Below are 25478 nucleotides of genomic sequence, written 5' to 3'. Positions count from 1 at the left end.
TAATAATAATAATAATGGGTTTAAACTGTTCAACGAAAACTCATTCTGTGTTATTTTTCCTTCATTATATCAATAGTTGAAAGAAACATTCCTAAAGCAAAATAAAACAATATGTAAACTAGAGAGTTTGCATTTTCTGCAAAAATCCAGTGTGGGCTCTGAATGACTTTCGAAGCTCAAACTCCCTAAAAATGTCAAATACAAAAAAAGCAGAACTCTAGGAGCAAAAAATGCTCTTTAGCCAGTTAAACGACTCCCTCAGCTCATAAACAAAGACTGATTTTCCTTAGAACTCTTTACTTCAAAAATGGCGTTACCTTTGCATTTACCCAGTATTTTTTTCAAATATTTCATCAACAATCTTCTAAGCATGTGAACAAATACACAGAAATTTGTTCAATTGTTTGTTACAGTCCTCCCGTTTTTTAGGTAAAATTCTTTGAAGCTTGAAACAGCATCATTTGGGAATTGTTATTTAAACTGTAAGATTATTTGTCATTGTCTTGCTTTTTATTTATTTATTGCACTGAAGTCAAGAAGACAGAAACTTTCCCAGCTCACTGTTACTTTTTCTTGCATGTTGAAGTTCATGAACCTGATCAGAGTCTACAGAAACATCTGGCTGCCTCACTTCCAGTGTGGCATGATGGGATCTTCCTTCCTGTGTTTATAACTGAGGCTTACCATCACCGATTGTTACGGAACAATGGCTTTCCCTTTTGCCCCTCTTACATCTCTCTCTCCATCTCATGACAGTGCAACATAAAGATGGCAGCTTATTATCAAACATGCCACAAAGATTAGTCACCTTCACATAGTCCAGATGGAAGATTAGCTGTGAATGAGAAACAAGGAGGGAAACAGTAAACTGTTGCATGATAGTCACAGACTAAAAAGAGCTGTCCTATACACTCCGTAAGATAGACTGACTCAAAACTCAAAAAATTATAAATCTGGTGAAATACTGTAAAGAAGGACAAAATTACATTTGGTAAATTACTGTAAAATGATTAAAAATACAGTTCTTACTGTAATTTATTTACAGTAAGACTAGCAATTCAGTTACAGTAAAAAGAACAGTAACTGGCTGGCAACCTTACTGCCAGTATTTTAATGTAAATCTTACAGTCAATTCCTTTCAGCGTTTGCTAAAAGTCCATTGAGTTTAGGTTTATTAACTTACAAGGTTAATATATATATACTCTTTGTGGTTTTAAATCTTTGGCTGATTATCTTAAAGGTACTCATTGCAAAGTCATAACGACTGAACAAATAAAAATAAAGTAAGAACCAAAATCTGCACTATAGTTTTCTTATAACAGTGGTTATGTGACCATAAAATAAAAAAAAAATTGTCAGCAAAAATTGTGACCTAAAGCAGACTACAATATGTCTTTGTTTCTTTACGGAAACTGCCAAAGTTATTTAAAATAGGTCAAATGTTAAACTTACCTGTCATACCTGTTTATCTTTGCTGTAGGTCAGTCACGTGACTCAAGCTTCCACATATGCTGTGTTTACATTGAGTGCAGACCCGCATTTCAAATTTGCATTCAATATATTTGGAAAACTGCTGGAGTAAATGATTTCAAACTTCACCATCTGAAATAGGCTAGTTTGGGATAACGTTTTTATGTTTGATTTTATTCTTTGCAATGATTACCTTTAAAAAGATCATTACCAACAAGTTACTAATACTGTATTTGTTACTTGAGGAATAATATAGATTGCTAAACTAAATAAGGGATTAAACAGGTAACATAAAGCTGGTTCTTGAAATATGATGGTTATTGCCTTTACTTTTTTTTTACATCAAACTGATTAGTTGGAATTACTTGAAATCCTGTAAATGATCATTGTTTTTACACTATCTTTGGAGAAATAAACAGCCTCAGGCAATAATTCAGCACCTTTCTGATGTGCCAACTAAACAAGAAGCGTCTCAGATGAAAGATTTTTGCAGCACTTGTTTCGTTAAATTGTGCGGTTTAACTCGGTTCAGGGGGATGTTTTACACGACCTCTGTGAAAATTTGCCAGAAGTAGGAAGGGGAAGTTTAGTCAGACTGAGGGGGGTTTCACATCATGTGTGCATGCTGCCTTCATTAAGCTGCAGCGGCTCTGTCGTCCCCCAGAGGCGATGCTGGAGTTTGGTGCGCAGCGCGCAGCTCACAAAGCAGCGCAGACCTGAAACAGGCTCCAAGTTTTTAATTTTTTTAATTTTTTTTGCCCCCGACCAGCTGTTTACATCTCTCCCCCCACCCCTGCCGAGTGCAGATGGAGTACTGGAGGCAGTGTGCGATGTGGCTGATCGGCTGCAACGTCCTGCCGGCGAACCACCGGGTGACGGCGGACACGGCGCAGGTGTTCGACCTGGCGCAGACCCTGCGGGACGGGGTCCTGCTGTGCCAGCTGCTGAACAACCTCAAGCCCGACACCATCAACCTGAAGGAGATCAACCTCAGGCCGCAGATGTCACAGGTACACCGGGCCATTTCGGATCTTGTACAAAACGGGGCATTAAAAGCAAAACAGAGATTAAACCTCCACAGTCCGGCGACTCAAACTAATGGCAATTTATTATCTTAGGTTATATTAGGAAAACACTCGGGTCAAGCAGTCTGGGTTAGGTGTTTTTGCATAAACAAGTGATCTTGTAATAGCTCTTTTACACTAACCAAGGATTTATGGTATCTGGTTTGAAAAAGATGAAGATCAACAAAACAGGCACAAACAAAATTTCCATTTGCAAGGGACATGTTGGCACATGTAGCTTTTTTTATTTATTTATTTTTTTAAATTTCCACTCAAAAAAAGTACTCAGAAGCCTGCGAGCACTGTTAAAAATGTTCAGGTTAATTTTTTTTACTTTCTCTTTTGCTTTGATTTTTGATCAGACCCATAAATTGTGAAGGTTTGCACCTGTGACAGGCTAAAAACTGCTGGATTAAAATCAACCCGATTTGTAACCCAGTGCTGGGTCACATTTGGACCGAGCCAACCCTGGGTAGTTTGAAATTAACAGGATTGAGTTATTAGTTTGACCCAGACTATTTGGTTAAGTTTTCAACCCAAACATTCGGGTAAAATGACTAATTTGTTGAATTACAGCTACTAAAAAGTTAAACTGAGTTAAGTTGAGCTCGTTGATACTAACTGCTATTAATGTCGGCTAGCTAGCCCCAACTAATACTATTTTAGGAAGCCAACCTTATCTCCTATAAGTTATTTTAACCATCTAACCTTTAAGTATGACATCCTAAAGCAAAGGTTTAATCAGGTTCCATTAGGTCAACTTCTGACTTTAAATTGCAGACTGTAAAGCATGACATGGCTCGTCTGACCCAACTACTGGGTCAAACCTTTTGGCCCACTATTTGGTAAAACCCATCCAATTTATGACTTAACATCTTCAACCCAGCTATTGAGTTATCAAAATAATCCAGCAGTTTTTAGTGTCTATTAGAGTCCAGAAACCGCTGAGGCTGTTTGCCAAAGAGTCTCTCCAACCAAACTCTCAAAGTAACTTTTGAGAAAACTGTTCATCAGCCTGCTTAGGAAGATATAAAATGTGTGTCCATTTTTAGTGCTTTCATTTATTTATTTTAACTCCCAAAATTACTAATTGGAGTTTCTCACACGAGTATATCAGTGAGAAACTCCAGTAACTCTTCCCACTGGAGAGGTCTGATAAAATCCTGACTTTGATCCGCCCGTTGGTCAGGAAACTTACAGTTTGGGAAAGAATTTGAAGCCGAATATCTAATATCATTAGACATTAGGGGACCTTTTTTTGTTTCCTTGAGAACAGCACTTTTTACATTTTTGTTTGTACTTCGGTTAGGTTAAAGTCACTTATTCCTCGTAAATAATTTCATGAACTAAAACAAAACGAAGCACAGTCGCTCAACATAGATGTAATTGAGGCTAATATTTTTAAACGTCTGTTTAAGCAAGGCTTCCTGTGCACCACGCATGCACAAGCAACATCACAGGAGATTACATCTTTCTGTGCCTTTCTGAAACTATGACAGCCCAGTACAAGTAAAGGACCCTCACTTTGGACACCATAGAAAGACGAAAATGTAAATTGCATGAGCAATTTTCTAAGAATAGTTAGTTTTTACAGGTCATGTTTTTGAATGACATATCACCACAGATTCCTGCCAAAAAATTAAAGGCTTTTATTTGATATGACTTCTTTTTTTAAGTGGTAAGTTTATGCTTACATGACCAGATTATGGTTTATGAATTGCAGAGGTCAGTCAGTATGAGCTCCGTCAGTGGACTCTTCTTGTCTTTTATCTTCTTTACAGACAAGGAAAGCAAGTCTAGAGCACAACAGACAGAACAGAACAGTGGAGTCCCATGGCCTGCAGCTGTAGGCCATATGAGTGCGATCAAGAAAGGCATGTGTGTCAGTGAGCTCCAGATTTGTAAATGGCATTTTCATTGTCCTCCGCTAAGCTATGATCTTAGTAATGGAACAGAGGCTTGAAGGGAATAACCCGGAGGACAAGAACCCGCTGTGCTCCCACCAAAACATGGCATGTTCCGCCAAACGTTTTGAACCTTGATGCAAATTCTAATCTATAGATTATTAGTAAATTTGTACCAAATCTTTATTCTGCATTTTGCTCCTTAAAGGACAATTGGTAAAAAAAAAATACTGAAAAAATCTCCTGCTGATAGTATATAAAGGCTTCTAAATTAAATAACTTAATCATAACAATAAAATACCAAGACATACATATTTTGATAGATAATTTGAGTCCGGAGATGATGTGTCTTGTTCTACCAAGATGAGAAAAAGCACGTGTGCATCAACGTTGTGACTCGATTCAGAAATATGAGGCTGCTGCTGCTGCTGCTGGTGCAAAACCATCATGTTCAGGCACTTCCTCTGCAGACTAACAGGGCCCCAGGGGGCGGTGGGACTGATTACAGGCGTCGCCACGATGAGCTGACGAGATAAAAAGAAGTCTATCTGTTCTCAAGAATCTGTATAAAAGTCAAGTTTTTGCTGCAGTTTGTCACATAATCACTTTCTAGATGAGTCATTGTTTTACTTGTGCTTGAAAAACCAACTTATATTGGGACGGTTGATTACAGCTTTTTTTTTCACAACACAAAACAAATATGTAGCCCCCATTAAAGTCTGACTTCCAACCTTGAATTCTAAAGGAAAGCCATAGACTCTCTCTCTCTGAGACCTTTGTGACTGCAGCTCCAGAAACATGCATTCATATAAGAAGTGACACCTAAACACAAGACAGCAGATGGTTTCATTTCACAGGACTAAACGTCTATTCTTCACTTTCAATTTCCAGGACTTGTGTCTCACCTTCACTATTATAAACACAATACTTTTGTAAGATCGGCATCATTTTCTCTGTGATTTCCTCATAATGTAAATCCAGATTTAATGTTTGCTATTCTAATTGGTTTGTCCGTCTGAATCCCAGAAGATGTTTTTAACTGCATAGGTTTAGTTTTTTAAGTTCAATTTGTGTTTGTTTTTACTCTGTCAGCTTCTACATAAAGAATATAAATCTCAGTTTATTTGACTGAACTTAAAATATTTATGGAATTTGGTAAAATGTTAATTAGGTTATTAGTTTTTAGTGAAATTTAGTTTTTGATTACGTTATGGTTGTACAACGTAAATATTCTTTGAAACTTGATAATTTATGTTTACTTATGGATTGTGTTTTAAGCAGTATTTTGCACACAGATATACAAAAATATACCAGATTTACAAAACTCATTACTTATCAAATGATTCTTTTATCTCTATATATGGACGCGCATGTCCCCTTGCATCCATCAGAAATGAGACAGCTATATATATATATATCTTTCAAGTAACACGAATGGATCTGCTGTATGCTGACAGACACCAGGAAACTGTAGAAGATCTGGATAAGACTCAAAACACCAATACTGTCTTATATGGAAGTAAAATTATTAAAATTTTTAAACAGATTGAGAACAATTAAAAAATGAAACATATGAAGCAAAATTACTTTTTCAATTTGATGAGTATTAACAAACACTACCAATGTGGGGTTAACAGAGGGGAGAAATTCATCACGTCCTCAATAAAAATGGAAACCACAAACTTCCCTCTAAAATCTATAAATGCATCACAGCTTCTTTCACCCACATTTTGAGAAAGTTGTCTTAATTTCTCAGTATGTAAGTTCTAAGTTAAATGTCATGCATAATGTAAAATTTTTTATTTCATTTTATTTAAAAATTCAGCGCTGTAAGAGAAAAGAATATAATTTAAAACACTAAAAGTGATGTTTGTTTGCAAAAGTCCAAACTCATGAAGTAACTGAAATTGTCAGATTATGTTCAACACAAAGTACAATGTTTCCTTTTTTAATTGTTGGACAGTCAAATCAAAGTAGCGTTAAAAAGTTAAGTAACTCAGGAATTTTATTTTTACAACTTAGGCACAGGACTTCAGTGAGTGTAATTTGTGAACAGAAATATGATCAGTTTTCAGTTTATATATAACATTGATATAAAAAATGAGCATTAATGACTTTAAGAGCTGCTTCATAGAATCACTGGAGTTAATTTTTTTTTTTTTTCCATTGCAGTTCTTGTGTTTGAAGAACATCCGGACTTTCCTGAATTGTTGCTGTGACGTTTTTGGGATGAAGAAAAGTGACTTATTTGATGCTTTTGATCTCTTTGATGTTCGAGACTTTGGAAAGGTACGTCAGGCGTAACATTATTCATCACTCTAGTTTTCTGTCACTGCATTGTTCATTTCAGGTATGATAAGGAGGTTTTCATTTTGTCTCACTTTTCTTCATTTACATGCCTTCCGTAGCCACAGTGATTTATAAAAGTGTGTTTCTTCAGTCAAGAGAGCATTGTTCAGTTTTGGATTTTAACTCATTATATTTTAAAGCTACTCACACTGTGTGTGTTTTATTGTTGGTTTTGCTTCTTGGGTTTGTGTGTTTTTGATTGCTTGCTCTATACTTTATTAGTTTCACTCGTGTCTAGTATCTCATGGATAACTGTCTTCATGAGAGAAGTCTAAATTTTCTCTCTTTCCACTGACAAGCTGTGTTAGATGTAAAACAAGGCTTTTCAAAAACTCTTATCATACAAATAAACAAAACAAAACAGAATACTGTTAAAACTTTTATCTCAGCCATATTTTAGGAGATTATGTCCAACAGTTATATGAAAATCTCTAAAGAATAGAGAAATTAGGCTATGATTTGAGCTGTAGTCATTCCAGCAATGATTTTGCAGTAATAGATTATAAGAAACTATTAATACATTTACATGTCCTATCTTAAAGTACCTTTCATGTCTTTAGATTGTTTTATATAAAGCCAAACAGAAGTTTAATTGTCTTTAAATCATACAATAGCTTTTATTCTCTGACCTTGAATTCTGACGGTTGCCTTTCTGAAAGAAATTATCTTTCTTCTTTATGTTGCTGTGTTATTGTTGAAGTTGGTTTTGGTGTGTGCACCTACACAGCATGACCAGGTCAGTGGGTTAGTAGGGCTTTCTGCCTTACTAATCTGTTGCTCACAGCACAGGAGCCAACACTAACCCATCTGAAGGAAACAGAGTCACTTGGAGCAGCCTTGTTCCTAATTTTTACTTAGTGAAGTTAACTTTATCTCAGCTCATCATGTTGATCACTTCGAGCCAATCCACTCTATGCTACATTTTAAACATTTGTTATTATGTATGGCATCTGAATAATTTGCATTGACTCAAATCATGTTTTTACATATAATTTTAAGTTATCATATAAAGTGCCTCAATATTTTAGAGCAGAAAAAAAAATCAGATTTGCTGTAACTAATATGTCAATTTATTTTTAAACAGGCAGGTTATACAATAAAAAATTCACTTCAACGCAGAAAACAGACACAAGTGTTTCAGAACTCTCAGTGAGCTGTGTGTGAATTTCTACGGCAGACTTTCTTTTCTATCAGTTCAGTTTGTTGTCTTCTAAAGAAGCTTCCAGTTAATCTGGCCGCTGCTGATAATCCCACAGGGGAGGTGCTGCCTGCAAATATGTACCGTACATCCAAGCTGAACTGCATAATCTCAGTCATGTTCAAGGGTTATCCACCATAAAAAACAAGCTTTCTAGAGGGAAAAGATTGTCATTCATCATAAAAGTATGAGCTGCATGCAGGTTGAACAGGGTGATTGGGTTGGATTGTCCCCAAGAAAGCTTGTACAGCTGAGGAAGAAATTGTCAATCTCCTCCTTATTTTGAACAAACATTCATAAGGGAACATCTTAAATCTCAGCTCGTCTAATCCACTTGGGGTTGAGTTGTGCCAACTGTGCTCATAGACTGAGCATTAGTCCGCTGAATATCTAATGAGAGTTCTCTAACCTACATTCCTCTGCGGAGTTACTGCAGGCTTCACTGCAGGCGGACATTATGACTGCATGGAGGAGGCTGGAGGCAAACAGTGTGAAGTGAAAAGGCAAAATGTGTTTTTTTATTCCTATTTCAACAGAAAAAAAATAACTTCCTTATTGCTTTTTGATACCCAATATGTTAATCGTTTATTTTTAAGTGAAATGTACTTTTTGTCTTATATTGGTAAGATGTTATGGCTTAGTAAATATACTGAAGTAGCATTAGTGTCTCTTTGTTTAGCTTAGCATAAAAAAAGACAAAAATAATGTTGTCCAAAATAGTTTTTAGATATAAATTTATTTAACTTTTGTCTCTCATTGATTTTACACTTTTGGTCTTTGTACTGATCAATAAAGCACAACTGGCTGTTATATTAATGATATGTTCAATATTCGCACAAAGATAAATAAACATTTTTCTTATTTACCGGCTGCTGTTTTGTAACTTCATATTTAGGGGAAAATGAAAAATTGCTTACTGAAATTCTTTAAGTTGCCCCAAGCTTCTTTTATATCAAACATTGAAAGTGTTTGTTTTAATATAACTTTATGTTAAACTGTGGTTTTGACACAAGTTCACTTTTTCCACCTCTGCCTACAAAAGTAGCAGCAGTTTGTGAGGCGATCTGAAGTCTGTAAATCTATATAAAGCATATTTGCTGATCAAGTAGATAACCTGGACAGCATCCTGTACTCTCTGCATGTTTATAGCATGCAGGGTTCTTTTAGCAACCAAAACTTTGAAACAAGACACTCCTTGTGTCATTGATACCTGGAAACTCATAAACTGCATTAAGAGTAAACTCAAGCAAGCTGATGCAGAGTTTGTTTAGTTTCAGGGTTTTAAAATGAACTTGTGCATAGCTGAAACAAGTGGAGTTCATTTACAGTTTCTTATTATCAGAACTGAAGCTAAGTTAATTACAGTAAGTGGCTGGGTTTGACATTTGCAGGGTAACAGACAAGCGTTTGATGGCTTTCACAGTCTTGCAATGTTCTGAAGATTTAAGATAATGACAACCAAGGTGGTTGGACAAGCATATGTGCCCTAATGCAGGTTTACTCAGACAAGTCAAAAAGTGCAAAAAGCTGACATTTTTCAGTTCTTCAAATTTGAGAAAACGTGTGGTTAACGGAAGTGTTTTCATATTGGTTCTTCACAATTAAAAAAAAAAAGATAATATTTCACTTTGATTTCTGTATTTCTTAGCACTAGTTTTTGAAAAACAGCTGAGTCCTGCATACAGTGACCTAAACCTTTACTGTTTTTTATCAGTGGTTATGATTGTAATGTACCGCCACATTAGAATTACACAGATTATGGCAACATCTTCTTTTTTTTTTGCATAAAATACCTCAGAGATCAAATCATTTATGACAGTCTGGCCTCAAAGAAGAAATCTATTTATTTCAGCAACTGGAGTGGAAATTTTGACCTTCCAGACTTGCAGTGTCTGTTTTGAGTGTCTGCTTGTAATAAAATGCTACAGAGTGAGTGTTACAGCATAAAGTACATAACGTTACACTGCAGACAAGTTAAACTATCATACATTTAGAGAATATATGTATTGTACTTGAGGAAAAGAAAACTTTCAGTTATCTCTGATGCAAAGGTTTTTGTCAGCCTTACAGCTAGACTTTCTTGTTCCAAACGAGTCTCACAGAAGAACACCTGGGTGAGTCAAAGCCACAGCTCTTACTCACACAGGAAGAGGAGATAAACTGCACACAGACAGGCTGTTATCTAACCCCAGCAGCAATCTTTTTTTGAACCGTGTCAGCAAATTTAAATCCACTGCATGAACATTTAGACTTTTTATCAAGGAGAATTTTTTTTTAAAAATCCAAATCAAATAAATTGTGACGTGAAAAGGTTTATTTCCATCCATTGCCAGTATGAATAGCATTATTTCTCATATGGTATCTAGTGTAAATGCAATGGAAGCTGCATGCTAACACTAACAGATTAATAATTACAATTGCTGAATTAGTTGATCTGCCCAATAAATTTGCAATATTGAGAACAAATCTTCACAACACAGTTATTTCAATTGATGCAGATTAGTTGAAATACTTCTGACAGAGTCTCAAACTTTGGAATTTATTTGGACAAAGAGAGCAGAAAGAAGTTTGACCATCTGTTAATCAGACAGCCGGTCGTTTGCCTGCGTCTCCCAGCGTATCTCAAAGTGTTTTAGGACAAGACACTGAACCCCATGCAGCCCCTGATCTGCTGTTGCCAAGCTCGCCAACTTCTTATTTCCACGTCTCCTCACGGTGCAGCGGTGGCTGAAAGTAGTCAGGATTAGATCCTTCAGTGTTCCACAGAAAACATACGGGCCGTCTGACTCTCTCTTCTGGAGATGATTTGTAGAGTCAAGCAGAAATCCTCAACCACAGCCCTGATAGCTGATTTTGTTTATGAAATGTCTTCTGAACTTACAAGCATACAAAGTCAAAAAACAACAGTATGCATAAAAACACATCTTTACATCCATCTGAGTTTAAGGTGATCAAACGATGGATTTTTATTGATGTTAGGCATGCCTGCCATATTTGTATATATTTATATAAGTCTTTGTCTTATAAACACCCTATCTCTTGAAATTATTATTAATTATTATTAACTTTGTTTCACCAGGTTATGGACACACTTTCCAAGCTCTCCTACACGGCAGTTGCTCAACAAGGAGGATTTAAGTAAGTTGTCTTCAATAAAATGGTATCCTTCGAACAGAAAAGACCCTTAAACCACTGTCTGCTTGCACCTTTGCTTCACATATTCTTCATCACCACCTCTTACTCCGCCACACTTTACTGACACTGAAGCCACAAGTCCAACCACAAGTCAGGTGTGAGTTTCCAGTTGAGCACAAATGTTTGCTTTATTATCAGAAATGACCAAAAAAACAAAAAGATAAATATCCAAATGTAAATTTTCTACTTGAATAATTTGAGGGTGTTTTTTTTTTCAGAGTAACGCAACCACAAATAACTACAGTATTAAATTTTATGAATTTGAAAAGTTTATGCTTATTAATCAGACTTTAGCTTATTACTGATCGTTTTTTTTTAATAAAGTGAGGCATATGCAGCTTGAAACCCTTTTTTTTCTGCTAAATTTGCACAATTTAGTTTTGCAGGACTTATTCTCTTGTTCCGGTTTAAAAAGAAGCATTTGTTTAATGTCTAAATAGTTTCTGTCTATTATTCTGATGACTGACTGAAGTTTTGCTGTTACTGTCAGGCCATTTCCGATGGAGGAGAGCCTAAAAAACGAGGACATCTACAACAACCTGGCAGACTTGATTGAGTACGTATCAGCCTTCTCTCTGCAGGCCCTTTCCTGATGCTGAGAGAACGTGATGCAGAGCTGGTTCTCTCAGCATCCATGATCTCCAGAGGTCTGGACGGCTACGTGTTTTTGTAAAAGTCTTGGCTGAGTTCTTTGTTTTTGTCAGAGGAAACATATGACTAATTTGACACAGTTTTTGCTGAACGCTTGTATACCCTCTGCATCACGGTTCTGAATGGGCGCTGTTGATATCGTGACAGATGCAGAACAATAAAACGCGACAAAAGCAATGTTTGCGTTTTTGGTTTTGCAACATTAATGTTTCAAATCATGTTTTCTTCCAACAGTGCTTGAGTTGTGGAAGTATCTAATTTTTTCAAAATGAAATCTGTTTAGGTTATAAGCAGTGAATTATTTTTTATTTACTTTGAAAAAGAAAGAAATATAAGCCCCTTTTATACTGAATTGTTTCTGCTGAAACAGTTAACAAAATTTAGCGCGTCTGTGAAACTGACTAATTTAAAACTTAAATTGAGGCAACTGAAAGAACTTACTTGTGACGGCTGATTTGCGTGCTGTAAATTAATTGTGTGTGTGATAGTGAGAATGTCCCTGAGGATGAGGACGACCTGTATGCGGCAGTCTACGGGCTGGAAGAACAGAATGCAGGAGGAGAGATCTACGAAGACCTCATGAAGACGGAACAGCATCCGACACTGGTAATACAATGAGTCACACACACACACACACTAAATAACTTCAGCTGGCATGATGTTATTGTCAACCTTTCAATACTTTTAGTTACTGAAACTAAACAGAGAAGAGACGAGCCCACATACAGTGTGTCATCTTTTTCAGTGGCTTTTTTGAGAAAGTGTAAACCAACACAAGTCTATATTTCATCCTAAGTCCATTTTTCTCAAACTGCTGGAAGCACCTCGTTTGTAGATGGGGATTTTTTTTACTTTACTTAATAACAGGATGAACCAACGCATTTGTTTCAAGCTGTGCTATCAGTGTCTCAGCAGTGCGTGTTGCAGGGCAGTGACGTTATGACGCTCAACAGGATGACAACTAAATATAAACTGGTTGGAAAGAAAAGAGATTATGCGGAGGAATACAGCTGGACACAACAAGTGTTGCTTTAAAAGTCCACACATTTAGAATAATTGGTTCTTGTGGCACAGTGAGAGATGAACTAAAGTGACCAAGCGGACCCATTTCCTCTCAGTGAATCTTGGGCATTGAAGTGCATAAATGCCTGTACTGCTGCAAAGTTTTGTCATGGATTACCCCAAATTTGTTTTCACTGATGCTAAATAAATATTCTTTTTGTTCTTATCAAAATGTAAAATGTCAGAAATACACTTTCAGGATTCAAGTTTTACAGAAAAAAAAAGAATGTATGTATGATTTAAACTCACCAACTTGTTTTTTTTCTGCCGGGCAGAGAAACTACAACAATTTGCCAAAATTAACATCTTTGCCTAAAACTTTGGCATTAACTTACATTCAACACTGTCTGTTAGGAAAATATCTCATAAAAGACTGGATGGATTTTAGGGAAACTCTTAGAAAGTAACTAAGGATGTATATCTACAAATGATTAACTTTCGGAGTCACCCCAATTCAAGATGGCTTCTGAAATGAATCAACTTTAGCAAACACAAAAATGGTTATAACTCACAGATATTTAGCTAATGTTCAATGCGGTAGTAGCTAAGAGTAATCCACTTCACATACTTCAAGCTCTAACCGATCTTGTGATATTGCATGAGATTGTGCATTTACAGAGTTTGACTAAAACAGCTTTAACTCTTCCCTTTCCCATCATAAAAAATATCTTAGTTTAAAAGTCTAGCAGGGTGACATGGACTCCGTCAAGGAATCATAGGCCTTACATTTGTTTCTGCAAATATCAGCCAGGTTTTGTTCACAAATGATTGCAGAGTTTGTTGTCACTCTGATGAATTCATAGGCTAAAAATCGTAAAGCTTCTACAGGTCTAGAAAAGGATTTGTGCATGTTCACAAAATTATTTGTAATTTAAAAAAGAAAGACTGACCGGTAATGTAAAGCAGAGAACTTTGTGTAAAACAGCTCCTAAATGTGTGACTCTGACATAAAAAGCACACACTGATTTGATGGCTCAGGCACAAATTAGAGCAGCCAATCAGACGGCGGAAAGCTGTGTTGCTTTCATGCCCGATGCAGGAACTGAAAAGGAGGTAAAACTTTAAAGCCGTTGAGCAAGAGCGGTGATGAAAAGTGCTTTAGACAAAAAGGAAAGAGGCGCTTCAGAAGTGTGAAACCAAATATATCTTTCACACACTTAAACATGTTACCCTTTTTCGAAAACACATTAAAAATCTGTCTAACTTGTTCACATTTATAAATTTAATACAAGCCGTTTAAAAAAATTCAAGCTTGTCAAAATTACTGACACGATGCTTTCTACTTCATGCTTCATTATTTGTATGGACTTATTTTTGTTGGAGCTGCAGAGGCCATTTTCTAACACTCTTTCTGCACCTAAAAGTTGTATAAAACATCCTGTCAGTATTATTTAGAAGCATGCAAACGCTTTGGCTTTCTTGTCTGCAGATAATCTAAAAAAAAAACCCCATCAAGTTTCTCTATCAGATGATGGCGCCCCCCCCCAAAAAACATTTCCTTTGGCCTTTGTTTGTTGCTAGAAGCAGGCAGAGGTGGATGTGCGAAGCTGCTGCCTCTCAGAGATCAAACAGACCGAAGAGCGATACACAGAGACTCTGGAGTCCATTGAGAAGGTAATTCGCTCATTTCCTCTGCGCCATTCACACGTTCACGACAAATCAAGTCACATTTATTTATAAGGAGTGTCACTAAACGAGCAGATGAACAGAATTAAGAAAATATAAAGATTTCTATATCAGATTCTTAAATCTTGATCTTGATCAGCAGCAACTGACGCCATCGTTTTCACAGCAGAACTCAGAGCGCTCCGAGCGCAACGTGTAGTAAATCTTTTAGGGGCATTTGAGGGAAATTCCCAGTTAGCAATTCCCTAATACGCCTCATTGTCACACTGTTACCAAACATCTAACCTGACTTCTGTGAATAGTTTTAGTAAGAGTATCAAATTAATAATGATAATTATAAAAATATTTTTTTTATTTTGTTTTATTTTTGTTTTTTTAATTTTTCCACTGTAGTTTCCCCTTTTTACCTCCTGACACAATCATAAAATGCATCTGTTCAAATTCTTATTAATTGGTGTATTTCTAACTTGCACTGCGCAGCTGGGTCTCTGTTATCAGCTGTTCTTCTCCACAGAGCAATTAAATTATAAGAACAACTTTTATTCTCCTCATAAATGAAAACTCTAACTTGTAGACTCCTCATTTACTGACATCTGTGAATGGTTTCAATATGAGTTTCACTACTTATTACACATTATTTAAAAAATGGATAAAAACAATGAAGTTAAAATGTTTTTTTTGTTTTATTTTATTCTTTATTTTTCAGTATTTTCTGAATCCACTGAAGAAATTCTTCTCTGCAGTTGAAATTGATAAAGTTTTTGTCAACATCCCTGTAAGTCTCCTTGTTTTGCCCTTTTTATTACGTGACACAATGATAAAACCCACCCGTTCAGACGCTCATGGCTTTCTTCTTCAATGCAGGACCTGGTTAAAGTTCACAAGAGCCTGATGGTTGACCTGCAGGATTCCATCCTGAACAGAAACGCCTTAAATCTCTACCAAATCTTTATTGACTATAAGGACAGGTACGAAATAGATTCTTGAACAGCCCTGAAAGAACAGAGTTCTTACTGTTTTTTAATAGTGCTTTTTGTAAAAACAGATTTTGTAATATTTTGTATTTTCAATAATTGGCATATTTGTGTGCAGCTGTGACTCATTTAATTTGAGACAGACAAGTTTGGATTATAAGAAAAGAACTTTGAGTTTCTATGCTGAAAAATTCCATAACAAAACAGTTTTATTTGCTATTTTTATCAGCTGATAGCATATAATATAAAACGATAAATACATTAATATGTTGTATTGTCTAAACCAAACTTTCCTGACTTGTAGGCTCCTCATTTATGGGATATACTGCAGTCGGGTGGAGATCGCCATCGCAGTCTTGGACCTCATCTGCAAAGAGAAAGAGGATGTTCGTCTGAAGCTACATGTAAAACTTTTTAAGACTTACCGTAATGTCGCCTCATATCCATATTGTTTTTTTTAACAACCTGTAGCGACCTCTAGTGTACACTGTGGTGCATTACACCTTCAGTAGAGTAGACATTTGTTGTTTTATTGCGCCTTGATGTTACAAATAATTATAATAAAAATTAAAAGAATACTAGTTTTATTTGAGAAATAAATCAAAGCTAAATAAAAGAAAAAATGCTTAACTTTAAAACTATCAGAATAATGTTTAACTAAATTAAATGTTTATGAGCGGTAAAATTATTAATAAAAAACATTCAAAGTTTCTATGAGAATACAAAGTAGCTCATGCTGTTATATATATATAAAAATATGTATGTGTGTGTGTGTGTATGTGGTGTTTTATTTTCAGGAGTGCTCCAAAAGGGCCAACAATGGGAAGTTCTCACTGAGGGACCTGCTGGTTGTTCCCATGCAGAGAGTTTTAAAGTACCACCTTCTTCTGCAGGTAGACAAGTTTAACTCACCGATTTAACCAGTAGTTTTAAAATAAATGTATTTAAATCATATAATTAAAATCAGCCTTTATTCATACTGTTCTTTAATTTTACATTATATACCTGTAATTACAGATAAGAGCTTTAACTGAGTTCATGTTGGTCGTTAATGATGATCATTTTTGAGCCAAAACGGGACAAATTCAAATTTCCAAATGGAAATTTAATTTTCTTTTCTTTTTACTTTTAAAGAAAATCTTTTATCTGGTTTTGCTTTAAAAGAAAGAAAGAAAGAAACTGTTATCTGCTGCTTCGCCACTAGAGGGAGACATCCTCCACATGTTTGTTTGTTTTTTTTTCTCCCATCCCTTCACATTGTCTCATCATCTCTGTTTTAAACAAATAAATCAATGTCAATAAGTTACTCAGATTCTGCTTCAGTTTTGAAATCTGACCTTCCAGGCCACAGATACAATAAATATTCCTCTTTTCTTAAAGTATCTCTAAGCAGAAACTGACTACATGAAGGTCTCATTCCAAACGATTGATAATTCATAAAGTATTAAATCATGACCTGGTACTTATTGAATGCATTGCAGGTTTTATTTGGTGTGGTTCCATCACTGTTTCTCTGGGTTTCCTGCAGAAAGCAGCTTTTAACCNTTACTGATAAACTGTACGCCGCTGCCTCCCCTGGTTTTATGAATCAGAGGTCAGATTACAGCTGGCACCGCAGAGAAGAGCAATGCCTTGAGAAATGCTTTAAAATGTTGTCGAGGGTAAAGGCGTTCGTGGTAAATGGTGTCGACTGAGGGAGGTCTCCGAACCTCCCTGAGGAGGAACTGCGTGTGGGGGCAACAAGAGATGAAAGGTAAAGGGAGGAGGTGGGTTTAGTTTAGTTCAGCTTTGATTATGCAACACTTTTCAAAAGGTAATCACACCTTAAGCTTTTTCACCCATGTTTAATTTAACACGTATCGAAAATAACACAAAATACTGCAAAAATGCCTCCACATTAAGCCTTTTTGTGCAAAGATGAAAACACACACTGCATATACAGCACTGGCAGTGTGTGAGGTTAACAAGCAGTATCTTTACAGAAATAAAAATTAATACTGTGATAGACTTAAAGGTAATTAAAAGTTATGATGCTGATGAGTGACATAATAATATCTGTTTTTATTGCTTTTTGCATTATATAATTCAACAGTTTGTTAATAATCATGACTTTATTTCTGCTTTTCTTCTCATTGCACGAGGAGCTGTCTTGTTTGATACACAAAAAAAGCACCATTTTAAGTCTCTCCAGGTAGATACCATGAGACAGGTGCTGCGCTGCAGATATGTGCACACATTACTTCCTATCATTACAGAAGAATAGGGGCTCAGTGCCACAGAGCAATCAATGAACGCTGATTACCTCAAAATGGCATCTAATCTGCTGATCAATCTACTGTATTGAGCTAAACTGGAGCGCTTTAAACATACATTTACTTTGGCTTCAAATTAAAATGAAATTATATTGTAGTCTTAAATGGAGAAAGACTATTTGGAGCCTTTATTTAAAGAATAAATTACCTGAAATTTCCTGATTAGGAGTCAAACTGCACTCCTACACTAAAATCATTATAAGAATAAATTGTGGTTTTATTGTAGGACCATGAATCTGTATACTTCCACTAAAAGGGCTTTTTAAATGTTCATTCTCAAAACATTTACCAAAAAAAACCCTGCTGTGTGTGGTGAGAGAGTTCCGTCAGCAGATCTGATCTTTTTTCTGTCTTCCCTCTAACAGGAACTAGTCAAACACACTCACGACGCTTCTGATAAGAACAACTTGAAGATTGCTCTCGATGCCATGAAAGTAAGTGCGGTGCTTATTTGACACAGTCCATGTTGTGATGTTAAACTGTAAGCAGCCTGTTGCAGCAGATAACGTCACTTTACAGACTCTGCCTCTCCGCTGTCAGCGTTTAATTGATTAGAAAATGAGCGATTTTGCTGTCTTACACTGTAATAAACTGATGAGTTTTTACATTTACACTTTACTGAGGGCTGACTGCGCTAATCACTCATCTTGAGGTTATTCTGAGCTTCTGTAAGCAGCTAGTTTGCTCACCTGGGAACCAACGTGCAAAAAAAGAACCTAACAGCAAAATAATTTGAACGAAATGGATATTGGCATGTAACTTAATTTAACTTTTAATTTCTTTTAAACTTTCTTACAAAATAACTTGAGGACCTTTTGATGGTTTTGTTGTTACACAACAACAAAATAATCAAAAATGCAAAACAAAGAAACAAACAAAAAACTCAAATAAATTAAAAAAAGGCCTACTACTATTCCTTGAAGAAATGCATATCGCCCACCCACCCTTCATGCTAGAGGTTTCGACTCAACTTGAGAAATGTCGGGTTAAGTTTTTCTGTCGGTGATCTTTTGTGTTTCCTGTGTTTCTATTCACCTACTTGTGTTTATGTTCCTGCTTCGTTGTGTTCCTTGTGCCATCATTCACTCTCCCTCAGTTCAGCTTCCCTGTCAGTCTGCCACACCCATCTACACCTGTTCCCAGTTTGTTATCAGTCACCTGTTTCCAACTTCCTGATCAGCCCAGTCTGTTATATTTCGTCTCTCTCCGCCTTCAGACCAGTGTGTTGTGGACTCTGTGCCATGGTCTGGTTTTGTTCCTTGTGGCTCTCTGTGATCGCCTGAGTAACTTTGTAGTTTTTTTAATCAGGCTTGTCAGCCTTTTGGTTTTGTGTTTTTGTGCTAAATTAGTTTTGTTTTTTGAGTTTGCATTTTGGGTTCAACCCTCCTACAACTTCACAAGAAATGACTTAGTTGTAGCCGTTTTCAACAGACCTTAAATTTAAGGTTTTGGGAAATCCCACGCAATACGGCAAGATGACACACTCTGCACTGTTAACGCCCTTCAGCTACTACCACACCCAGTTTGAGCTCAATATCTGTAAAACCTATTGAGTTGTAGCCATTTTTGTGTTTTCTGTTGGCGATTAGTCGTGGCAGCCAACTTGAATTAGGTCGAGTCCAAAAATTAATCACTTGTGGAGACACATCAATGACTTCCTGAATGTTTCATTAAAATTCATCCACTGGTTCTTGATACATTATGCTGGCAGACAGAGTTGACTCTAAATGATTATTGGCAACATTTTAAACAAATACCTTGCACAATCTATTAGTGCTCAGAATACGTGTTTGGTATTAATCTTAGCTAACATCACACTAAATGTTAGGTCAGTAACTGTAAAATTCACTAAGTTATGGGCATTTTTGTGTTTTTACGGTTTAGTTGGCTGTGACAGACATCTTAAACCAGTTAATCAGTTGCAGATGTAAGTTTTTCCAGTGATCTCAAGACATCATGAACCCTCCCGCACACACAGATATGGGCAAAAACATTATCGCCTTTCTTCGACAGGTGATAATAAAAATCCAGGGAAATGTTAAAAACTTTGCTAGGGTTCAAGTTTATTAACTTTGAATCCAAATCTTAACCCTGCAACTTGGAGTTGGATCTTTAGGCTAAACTATGCTATGTTCACCCAGTTTTCTGTGAACTACACTTCATCCAACACAAGATCACAAAAGTATATTGTTGAATGCCTATAATATCCCAAATGTAAAATTTTATTTTCAAGTGTGTTGCACTGGGCATCACCCTTACACACCCACAGACACACACACAGAAACATATATATATACACACATATATATATATATATATATGTATGTATGTGTATATGTAAGTAAGTACAGGTTGAGTACAAGTATATATTTTTGACATGTTTCATATCCTTTATATTGAAATAATCAGAAACAGAACATGTCTTTGTGTGTCTTTGCTTTCCAGGACCTTGCTCAGTATGTCAACGAAGTGAAGAGAGATAATGAGACTCTGAGGGAGATCGACCAGTACCAGAGGTCTATTGAAAACCTGGTAAATCAAAAATGTTTTTTTCTCTGCAAGCATCAGCAGGTGTTAGTGTGTGCGTTGGAAGAATAAGAATGACCTGGGAGACGTGTTGCTTCAGTTAATTCAGATGCGCTCAAAACGTCGTAACACAAATATCTGCATAAATGTTGCAAACTGTAAACCTAAAGAGCATTTAATGCAGGCAGAAGTCACTTTAAACCACATGATTAATCTGTTTTTAGTACTGTAAAAATTACATGATGCCTCTTAATCACTGTAGATTGTAGATTTATTAAACAGATGATCCACAGAAAACATCCTGGCAGCTACTTTATTACCATATTTTTTGATGCAACATCACAAAATGGAAACAATTGTAGCCCTTCTAGGTTTTCAACCATTGAAGTAAAGTAATGAACAAATAAACACATCAGTTGATTTTGAAAATAATAATTAGTTGCACCCTAACACCAGGTAAATATGTCATCTATCAAAACTATAGGCATTTATAAAGTAAAACAAACACTAAGTATCATTCATCTCAGCTTGAAATGTTGGTCTGCTGCAGGTCAGACCTCATGTAATGTGAAACTCGTCACTTGACTGCAAGGATTGCAAACTAGATTCGGACAAACAGAAAATACATTAAAAAACCTGCAAATCTCTGACCTGATGTGAACCCTAGGTAAATGGTTGGAACAATAGCAGTTATTTTAATTCATTTAGAAAGAAAAGACCTGCTGCTCTTGGTTCAAATTGATGAAAAATGAATTTACCAGAAATGGGTTATTGCTGGTACCTTGTTGAAATACTTTGATGGCCCGAAATAAACTGAATTTACCTTTGTTGCAGTTTGACATTTTTAAGCAGGACTTTATGACTAACAGGATCTGATTAAAGTTATCACAGTCAGGTCTGTCATCAGCTGCAGCAGCTTTCCCTCCCAAGTTTCTGTCGAATTCTCCACAAAGTTTGTTCTGACTTCCCTTGTAGGTGGCTAACTTCTCACTTCGTCGTTTTTCCTAACAGCAGTCTAAAATTCGACTGCAAAGCCACAAATTCAAAGCTTGTCAGGACTTGTTCCTTCCCTTTTCGATGTACAGACTTTCTGACCTTTTTCTGAACTTTTTCTTTTTGACACAAAGTACTCATGTCTGCAGGGATTTCTAAAAAACAAGGGTTTTCGTCTTCCGTTACGGAAAAATATGTGCATACACAACTGTGTACAAAAAATGCACGAAATGCACAAACCAAACTAAAGTGATGTTAGGAGCATGCCCTTGTCTTGAAATGATGACTAAAATGAAAGAACTAGCATTCCCTAAAGGAATGCATATCACCCACCACCTTTTATCCCACAAATGACACAACTAATTTATACAGATATTAAGGTAAAATTTCTAGGACTTTAACTTACTGTTGTATTCATGATGGTTATCTTTACTCTACTCTGACAACCAGGATGGACATTGCAGAAAACTACTCTATAACCTCTGAAAATATCCCATTTTGCTTGCAGAATCAGTCACTTATCACATTTGGTCGACCAAAGGGAGACGGAGAAGTGCGCATGGTTTCCAATATTGACAAGAAGAAACAAGACAGGTTATTCTACTTCAGCTTTATTGTCCTGAAAGCTAAAGTAGGACATTAGACAGCAAATAAGAGCATGAACTGCCTGTTTAAGAGTGCATTAATGAAACATGTGTAGTTAAAGGTTATGCTCCTTTTTCATCAGTTTGTAAGTAACTTCCCTGAATTAATTACAAATAAACTGCAGTACTGTCTTCCTGTTTTACAGACACATCTTTTTATTTGATGTGGCAGCCATTGTTTGCAAGCGAAGAGGAGACAACTATGAGATGAAGGACATTTTGGATCTCAACATCTTTAAGGTCACCAACAATCCAACGTGTGACAAAGAAGACAAAAAGGTAAAGCATGGAACCAACTTTACTTTTTCACTTTTTCTTGCGTCGTAAAATTGATTTCTACGTAGCTCAGAGTTTAATGTCCACTGAATATATCCTCCAAATATACAACAGCAGAGTTCCAATTTAACATCTGCTGTGATGCAGGTTTTACTACAAAAATAAACACATTACTCTTCCCTGTTCTGTCAGTGGTGCTTCCTCTTTCCTGGAAGACCCAGATTTGGAAAGTTATAAAGCTTCTTTTCGTCACCCGAAAGTGTTTTTACAGAATCCTGTTTTTTGCCTTGAGGGAGCGTTTGCAGGCCATATTGTAGTGGAAGGGACTTGTTGATGTCTTGTTGATGGATACCCACAGATGGTGTCTTCTCACTCTGCTGCTGATTGCTAATGTGAATCTGACAGCTTGCCAGAATGGGATGTGTTTTCTTATGAAATAGACTCTATTATCATCATCATTTACTCTATTGTGCAGTTGTGATTTGGCTCTGTGCTGGTGTGGGACATGTGCAAGACAGTGATTAGTATTTAACATGATTAGTCATTGTCTTGATGTGCTTTTTGGGAGAATGCCTGTGTTTGTGTGCTTTTCAATTGCAGATAATTCTGAATTAATTGTCTTGGCTTGAATAAAGAACATCTTTACCTTTTATTTTTAATCCCTTTCTCCAACTTAATGCTCCATCAATTATCAACACCTTTACTTGCTTGCACATAAAACCAAATATTCACAGGAAGTAACACAGTGATACTCTTAGTTACTTCCAGGAGTATAAATACACCTGGAATTAAAGGCCTAGCATACCTTGAAAGAATGCATATTGCCCGTCGCCCTTCACGCAGGAGTTGTAAACCAGAATCTTCTTATGTTGAGAAATGAGAGTTGTGGTCGTTTTAGTTAAACATTGAAAATAATGTGCAATATCTTGAGTGATCTCGCTTGATCTGTTAGTGCTTGGAGTATGTGCTGTGTATTACTGTGAGCTACTACCACACCAAATTTTAGCGTAGCATTTGTAAAATTCACTGAGTTACAGCCATTTTTGTGTAGGCCAAGGTTGATCAGCTGTACTGTCCATCTTAAATTGGCATGACTCCGAAAAGTATTCAGAGGTACATGTACATCCAATAAATACTTTCTGAGAATTTTATTAAAGTTCATGAGATATTTTGCTAACAGACAAACAGGACTTACTCCAATACTAATACTCCAAATTGGCTGAGTTATAACCATTTTGGTAGTTTCTAAAATCAGTTGGCTGTGGTGGCCATCAAGAATTGGATTGAGTCAAAAAAGTTAATCAGCTGTAAAGCTCAACTTGTTGATAACATTCAGAAAGTTTCATTGAAATCTGTTCAGTGGTTCACATGATATTGTACTAACAGACAGACAGTTGATTCCAAAGCTAATGGCGACGTTTTAAACATAGATATTTTGCGATCAGTTAGCATTCAGAGGACAAGTTGGGGATCAGTCTTAGCTACCACCACACCAAACTTTAGCAGAATATCTGTAAAATTGATTGAGTTGTTGCCATTTCATGTTTGCTAAGATTGCTCTGCTGTGGCAGCAAGCTTGAATCAGGGACTACAGAATTTAATCAGTTGCAGATTTACATCCATTGATGACTTTCTGAAAGTTTCAGTAAAATTTGTCCAGCGATTCGTGAGATATTTTGCTACTGGTACAGGCAAACACACACAGAGACACAAGCATTCTTACTCCATTTTTGCCTTCGGTGGCGGGCGATAAACCTGCACCGCCGGACAGAGATGCTAAATGTGCACAGTCCTCCATCATTATCATTTCCTGCTAAGTCAGGCTTTGAATGTGGTTCTACAGAGCAAAACCCACTCAGTCATCAATGATTTAACTGTCATCAGAAGGTCGGAAGCATGCAGGACTTGTGACTTTTCTGGACATCTGCTTTCCTCCATGTGTTGCTGAAAAAGAACAAAAAAGAGAAAAAAAAAACTACTCATATTTGTCTTCTTAGATGGAACTCCTCCAAGTCAAGGTCAACATCTTTTGTGGGATTTGGCTCAAAAATATTATAATATTTGTGAATTTATAACTTTAAAAGCAATTTAAGTTCTCTGAGGCAGATTAAGAGAAACCGCCTCAGTGTTTTTGCAGCTTAAGTCTTTCGGTGCTCTTGGAGCTGAACTCTGGTTAAACTCCCACTGCAGCTGCTCTTCTGTTGATGTTGACAGAATCCAGCAGGCAGCACACTTTTGTTTATCTGCGAGGCTGGTGACCTCACTGGCTATAAAACTGCGGAGGGTTGTTGACAACATTATGTCGAAAGAGCAGCGTCTCTTTGCTGCATTTTTGCCTACCTTGTCATTAGTGCGGCTTAATAACTGGCACGAATAAAACTTCAGGATTAGCTCGGAATGATTTGTGTCATCGGGAGCGACTTGGCGTCGTGGGTTTTGTGATCACCATAAATCAGGTCATTTTCTTACTAATTTCTTATTATTTCTTGTTTATCCCCTCGATGTTTCAGTCAGCAGTTTGGTAGGACACATTTTGAGTCCCTTTAGCTTCCTGAAGCATGCACTGAACTTAGCTAAAAATAACCCTACGATAATAATACTATAGAAAAAAACTAAGATTATGATGTTGTTTGAATAAAAACTTAAATATTATTATTATTCCTGCCTCACATGATGAATAAATTCCAAGAATAATTAAAGCTGCAAGCAGCGTTGGGCGGCCCTCGCAGCTCAGCGCCGCTCCGGCCTTGCGACCGCGGGAGGTCTCGCGATCGCGGGAGCTCTGGCGACTGCCGTCTACGCTCTCGCGCCTTTCCTGCACCGTCCACTAGGTGGCGTTTTCAGCAAAAGTCCCAAAATGCCTTCAGTCAGGATCAGTACCAGTCCTGTGCCATGCTGTGAACTTTGACCTTCCTACGTCAAACAGTTGAAGAGTTAGAGCACATGGGCTCTCGTGACCTTGTGAATTTGAAGTTAAAAGGCTGATACTTGACCCATGGGGAGTCTCGTTGTAATGTTTGACCTACCTACTTTGCACCGTTTCAGAGTTACAGTCACCCAAAAATCCTTAGTGGGCGGGGTTTAAGTGTTGTCATTAAATTACCACACTAACGTGTGCAACAGTGCTCACTGGTGATGCACAAAAAATATCATGCAGATCGGATGAGGTATCAGGGAGATATAACTCTTCGACTATTATAGGGGGCGCACTAGAGTCAAATTCCAGTATAATCC

The 25478-nt window shown here is 36.7% G+C and overlaps 1 protein-coding gene across 6 annotated transcripts in view; it reads left to right on the top strand.

Annotated features, from left to right (window-relative positions):
* The first annotated feature begins 1987 nt into the window (after positions 1-1987).
* Positions 1988-25478, top strand: part of LOC108232983 (guanine nucleotide exchange factor VAV3) — a 52999-nt gene continuing 29508 nt past the window's right edge. The window contains exons 1-14 of one of the 6 annotated variants that reach the window (XM_037982078.1): positions 1988-2480; positions 6611-6727; positions 11065-11123; positions 11671-11736; positions 12320-12437; positions 14415-14507; positions 15226-15294; positions 15384-15487; positions 15798-15897; positions 16291-16386; positions 18171-18239; positions 20221-20337; positions 21833-21918; positions 22115-22247. In XM_037982078.1, coding sequence (XP_037838006.1) covers positions 2277-2480; positions 6611-6727; positions 11065-11123; positions 11671-11736; positions 12320-12437; positions 14415-14507; positions 15226-15294; positions 15384-15487; positions 15798-15897; positions 16291-16386; positions 18171-18239; positions 20221-20337; positions 21833-21918; positions 22115-22247 — 1431 coding nt within the window. In that variant the 5' untranslated portion in view covers positions 1988-2276. The remainder of the gene's footprint in view (positions 2481-6610; positions 6728-11064; positions 11124-11670; positions 11737-12319; positions 12438-14414; positions 14508-15225; positions 15295-15383; positions 15488-15797; positions 15898-16290; positions 16387-18170; positions 18240-20220; positions 20338-21832; positions 21919-22114; positions 22248-25478) is intronic. The other 5 variants (XM_025004825.2, XM_025004824.2, XM_017411150.3 and 2 more) reach the window with 5 other exon arrangements.

This window comes from Kryptolebias marmoratus, linkage group LG20 (assembly GCF_001649575.2).
Source record: "Kryptolebias marmoratus isolate JLee-2015 linkage group LG20, ASM164957v2, whole genome shotgun sequence".
NCBI classification, from domain to species: Eukaryota; Metazoa; Chordata; class Actinopteri; order Cyprinodontiformes; family Rivulidae; genus Kryptolebias; species Kryptolebias marmoratus.
Note: the sequence above shows the minus strand (reverse complement) of the source record. Positions and strands in the feature narration are given on the sequence as shown.